Genomic DNA, 6,000 nt, shown 5'->3' with positions numbered 1-6,000 from the left:
GAATGACATGTGCACGGCCCAGAGAACATAGTACTGCCATTCATCATCTTTCACTTTCATTTATCATGTTTCGTTTCTTTCGAGTAATTTTCAGAAATCATAGTAATGTCATTTCAGAACATCATCAAATCATTTCATAGTCAAACATTTCATATCCCGCACACCATATAAAACATAGCATAAACATTATATAAAAGCACCATAAACGTAGTTGGAAGGGGAGTGTGGGTGTTAGCAGTATACGTTACCTGGAATCCTGCTTAACAACCTTGATCGTAGGGGAAGGCTTGTAATATCTCTTCCTTTTTAGGCTAATAATCAATTTAGGAATTAATAAAAGACTTGTTAATATTTAAGTAGTATGTTATGTTAGTATATCATTATTTTATCACCTTAATGTTTATTAGTATCATGTTAGGTTATATATTTCTTTACTATAAAGTACTCAGCTTTGTTGATTACGTGCTTCGTGTGTGTATGTTTGATCATGGATATTCCTTATTTATCCTGTGATGATGACCCATTTTATGAGCAATCTCTAAGGATCAATAGAGGATCATCCATTTCAAGTTTGAAGATAATGCATCATGGGTTCAGGATTTCGCGGAGATCTTTTGTTGACTTTATTAATATTATAGTTAAATTTTAATTTATAGTTGGAGTTTGACTTTATGTTGGTTTGAATTTAGTTTGGTTTTGGAGTTGACTTTTGGTTGACTTAGTTATTATTTTCAAAGTTATTTATTATTTCCGCTGCAAAATTCTGAATAAGCCGATACGTTATCACACGGGCGATAATGATTTGATAATTCTCTAAGCTTTATATTTAAAAGGTATTTTGGAAAATAGAGAATTGTCGAGGTGTTACAATCTTTTCCCTTTTTTTTAATTATTCTCTCTCTCTCTCATTCCACATATCTTCTGCATACTCGTATATAAATTCTTCACATATCTTCTTGAATCAGCTATTCCTATTTTTTTTTTCTTTCTTCATACTCTGGTGTGTTGGGTTTCTTTTTCTTTTCTTCTCCTTCTCTGAAATTCTTCTTTTGATCATCTGAATTAAGTTTATCTACTGAATTGTTTCTCTTAATTTTCTCTGTGATCCCTGTTGAGTGATCATTTCTCTGTTTTGTTCTAAGAGCCACTATGATGTCGTTTGCTCAAAGCCTACTTTGTTAGATTCTAAATTTGATAGTCCTGTGACTTTAACCTTTGAAATTCTTGATAGTCTTATGACTTTAACCTCACCTGTAGTCTTATGACTCTAACCTCAATTTCTTCATGAGCCAAAATGATCATGTAGGTCAGAATTGAGGCCCATAGTGGTTTGATTTTGTGACCCATAGAGGTCTTTTGTTGTGCCCCTTAGAGGCCTTTTTATGACCCATTTGAGATGTTTTGTTGAGATTCATAGTGATCTTATTTTGACCCAAAGGATGATCAATTTAAAGATCCAAAGTGGTCAGTTTTTAAGTCCCAAAGTGGTCAGTTTCAAAGATCCAATGTGGTCTAATTTAAGTTCAATAATTCCTGTTCATATTGTATATTAATGATCCATAGACATCACTTCTCAATTGACCCAAAGATTGGTTGTTTTTCAAATCATAATTCAAATTGTTTTGATACTTTCTTTTCTACCTTTTTCCGCCTTCCTTTTCCATTCCTCAAATTCTTAAACACACTTCGTGTCATTTTTCTTCTTCTCTTTCTATTTTCAATATTTCCCTCATCTCAATGACACAAAGTGCTATAATTTTGAGTATGCAGATTTTTTCAATGGCGGATTGGTGTTGGTATTAAGGTTGTCGTGGTGGTTGATATTAAAGTAATGTTAGGTGTTGTGTTCCTGTTGTTGCTGGTTGGTTACAACACCTAATTTCTTATCATAGTAGAGTACTTCACTTGGTCTTTGGTAAAGATGGTCTCACACCTCTGTTTTTTGTTTTCAAACTTGAAATCTTATGCAACCTTTCCAAGTTTGGGGGGGGGCATGTTCTACATCTCGAATTGCAGTTCTGGTATATTTTGTGATAGGTGTTTGGTTCAAATTGTGTACATTTGGAGGATAGGAATTGTTCGTTATTGGTTCAATTGGTACAGTTGTGGTGGGTGAGAGTGTTCAAACTGACAGCAGCAGATTTTGATCTCTAATGTAGCAAATTTGCAGCAGCATTATGATTGACAGGAAGTTGCACAGTGCTTCTTCAATGGTACTTTGGTGACTTAGTAGTTGCAGTTGTGATGGTTTTTTTTGGGTAGCTGGGATGCTAAACTTGGTGCAGTATATGGTTCTGCTCATGATTTGTCCCTGGTTTTTCTGTTTTATCAAGCTTGGACTATTTTACAACCTTTCCAAGCTTGCAAGGGCATGTTAGAGGATACATAGCTGGGTATTGACTTCCTAAAATCAGTTTGAGTTTGGTGTTGGTAGACAGAGTCTATTTCTATTACTTCCCTGCACCGTCAATTTGTTCGGTATTGATACTGAACTAGTTATATGGTTAGGCATCTCAAAATGTTGGAATGCATGGTTTATTATTACTGAATGCACGGGATCTCATATTCTCATCACGAAATATAGACAAGCAGCATGAGTACGCAGGCTTAGCCACACAACTTGTGCAACATCCTTCATTTTCACAAATTCTGCAATCTCTTCCGTTGATAAGTTCAGCTAATAGGTTTAAGTCCTATAAATAGCTTGCTTCTACTTCTTGTACTCTCTTTTCTCCTTCTCTCTCTCCTATCTCCTATACCAACCTATACTGCTATACACGAGCTCCATCAATGGCTTCACTAGACTTCTTTTCATTTCTTCCTCATTAAATACAAAATTTAACATATCATGCAAAAACTACATCATTTTCAAACAATCCACTATATCATGAAAAAACTAACTATATCATGAAGAATCATAATATGTCGGGCATAAATTACATCATTTATAAACATTCCACTATATCATTCACACTCACTATACCATGCATATTCTCACTATATCATTCAAACACTCACTATATCATGCACAAACTTCATCTTTCTATATGGTAAAGCACGTGTCACGATATAAACCTACATCTTCCTGCATGTTAAAACATGAAAATTAAGTCCTCCGATATGCAATAATTTCACTATATGTTTTCCATTAATAAAATCCATTATATTGTGTATAAGTTCACTATATATCTACATAACTCATCAATTATCAACTCAGTGCATAATAAGTTAGTATTAGGATTGCTTGTAACTGGTTACAATTTACCCATTTCACAACACAAGGAAAAATTGGTTTGTTTGCTTTATCCCAAATTTGTGTTCATTTGACTACTTTTCCGTCAAAAGTCGGTAAAATAAGCATCTTCGTCTGTCATCGAATTTTCCTAACGAAACAACAGTCTCATTCTCTCTTCCAAGAAAATTTTAGTGCCCATGAGCCCTAAGAACTTATAATTTGTTTCTTTTTCCAAGGGAACAAAAAAGTAGAGAAAAAACAAAAAAGTAGAGAAAAAGCGACTCATTCATGATTCAACCAAAGCAAACCACAATATATCAGCAAGCTCTTAAAGCAGCAATCAATAATACATCCAATGACCACTTCTAACAAACCAAACAAGGCCTTGATGGCACTAATATCTTTCACTATAATTTTCCATTGGGATTATGAAAGAACTTGCAGAACGAATAGAGAATTATCATCTCGGTCCTGTAGGCAATTATTTGAATCGACCGAACAAGTGATTTCCCATTTCCCAACTCTACTCTCTCCTTGCATTACAATTACATTGAATAAAAATATAACCAAAATCACTCACCTCCTATCTCCCTTTCTAACACCCTAAAGTTCTATACAAAACTTTTGGTTATACCTTTTATCCTAGCTTCTCCTATCCAATTTTATGGAAGGAAAAAACCAAAAGAAATCAAATATATTATGTTACAAAAAAATTACATACCTACCTACAGGTTAGAGCTTTGTACAAGGTGGCATGGTACAGGGTGAGCTTTGGAGATCACCATCCTGAGGGTATCGCTTCAACATCGAAATTGCTGCCTCAATCACTTGTAGAACGATTGGTAAGTCAGCATCGAGTCCAGTAGATTAATTTGGCATGTCATAACAGTTGTGCTTTCTCAGCAGGCATTTACAGACCATTTTTCAACAGTTCATGGCATAAAAATCCACATGGGCGGACTAGCGTGTCTGCGATGATACATGTCTGACAGTCCAATCACCCACAACCGCATTAACTGGACTGTATGGCATCAATATTCAACATACTCAAGCTCTTCACGGACAGAAAAAGTCCGCAGGTTCACAAGGCCTCGACTGCAGCTCGTTCTGCTTCGCCACGAAGAATTTTTCAGTATCAGCACAAACAGTGACAAAAGCTCAACTTTGCTTTTGTGTATGTGAGACACAAGACCTTCACCACAGTGGGACTCTGGGCTTTTGCAAGAGATAACGGCCATCTTTGCATCACGTTACACTCTTCTTTGACGGAGTGGCTGTTTTTGACTTCTCCGTTTCGGCCTCCTTTTCAGCCTTTTTCCTGTCCAATTCAGCCTGCTTAATGTTTTCATCATGTGCTTTCCGGAACAATCTTGTGAAGTTCAACAGAGTCTGTGCAACTGCATTCGAGGGGCTAACTTCATCAGCATGAAAATTGATAATTTTGAGCTACTAAAGACTTCTGAAATGATTAACTCTAAATTTATATCAACTGCCTCATATTGTAAGGTATATAAAATAATAGCTGGATACACACATATGCACGAACACATGCAGACATACTCCATCTGTTCCAGATTGTTTGCAACCATTTCAAAATCATTTACGAAGAAAAAGAGTCAAAATTGCAGTATATGAAGTCACAATTACTCTTGCATTGTTAATTTTGCACTCACAATTACCCTTGATTAACTCTAAATTTATATCAACTGCCTCATATTGTAAGGTATATAAAGCAATAGCTAGAAACATACATATGCACACACACATACAGACATACTCCATCTATTCCAGATTGTTTGCAACCATTTCAAAATCATTAATGAAGAAAAAGAGTCAAAATTGCAGTATATCCACTCACAATCATCCTTGTATTGTTAATTTGTTAATAATGCTATTTGTGAGTAGCATGCAATTAATAGAAGTTCATGTGGGAAGTAGAAGAGAATAACTGGGTTGTAAATGAAGACCACGCATATTTTTTGGGATAGACTAAAGGGGACTAAGTTGCAAACACTATGAAATTGAGTGCACATTATCTGACACACCAGAACACGTTCTCTATAGGAAAGTCTTCACCCAACAAGAAAAAAATAAAACTTGTTGAATAGGGAAGAAAATAAAAGGTTTGGCTCAACTGTGGAAAGCTGAGAACATGATAATAAAAATATACTCTGCTATTTTCTTTGAGCCTTTAACAAAAAATAAAATCAAAGAAAGCACACAACTAGGAGCTCTATAAAACAATAGTATATAATCTACACAATGAGATACCTTGCTCAAAAGGACATTTAGCAGGATCTTCACCAAAATAGAGGACAAGTGCATCCGCATTTCTACCCTGTCTCACAATAAGTTAGATAGAAGAAGAAGAAGAATATATGCAGCAATCCAAATTGAAGTTAAAAGGAATATTACCGCTACAGAGTAAACATCCATCACAGATGCCACATCTGATTCAGCAGCGCCAACGAATTCCTTTAGTCTCTATAGAAGGAAAATAAAATAAAATAAGGTGTGTTCCCGAGCTAAGAAGTTTCCTCACACAGAACTAATCACATCCAGCAAGGAGAAACCAAGAATAAGCAATGAACAACTGTTCACAAAAATTAAGCATGTTCTAAATGGAAAAGGAGCTAACTCATTTGACTATCTGATAAGAAAATGGAGAAGCTTCCCTCAGGAAAGGGCACAAAGAAAGATAACACCATTACCAAGCAAAATTAATTCTAATTATTGATGTCTTGTTATACAATTATAGAACAAAT

At 35.2% G+C, this 6,000-nt stretch overlaps 1 protein-coding gene across 1 annotated transcript in view; it reads right to left on the bottom strand.

Annotated features, from left to right (window-relative positions):
• Positions 1 to 3,527: 3,527 nt before the first annotated feature.
• The window catches only part of LOC104887255 (formin-like protein 20), a 28,278-nt gene continuing 25,805 nt past the window's right edge, over positions 3,528 to 6,000 (bottom strand). Inside the window, 3 exon segments of the mRNA XM_010671857.4 lie at positions 3,528 to 4,632; positions 5,507 to 5,573; positions 5,651 to 5,719. Of these exon segments, the coding sequence (XP_010670159.3) occupies positions 4,481 to 4,632; positions 5,507 to 5,573; positions 5,651 to 5,719 (288 nt within the window). The 3' untranslated portion in view covers positions 3,528 to 4,480.

Source organism: Beta vulgaris, chromosome 2, assembly GCF_026745355.1.
Source record: "Beta vulgaris subsp. vulgaris cultivar EL10 chromosome 2, EL10.2, whole genome shotgun sequence".
NCBI lineage: Eukaryota > Viridiplantae > Streptophyta > Magnoliopsida > Caryophyllales > Amaranthaceae > Beta > Beta vulgaris.
Note: the sequence above shows the minus strand (reverse complement) of the source record. Positions and strands in the feature narration are given on the sequence as shown.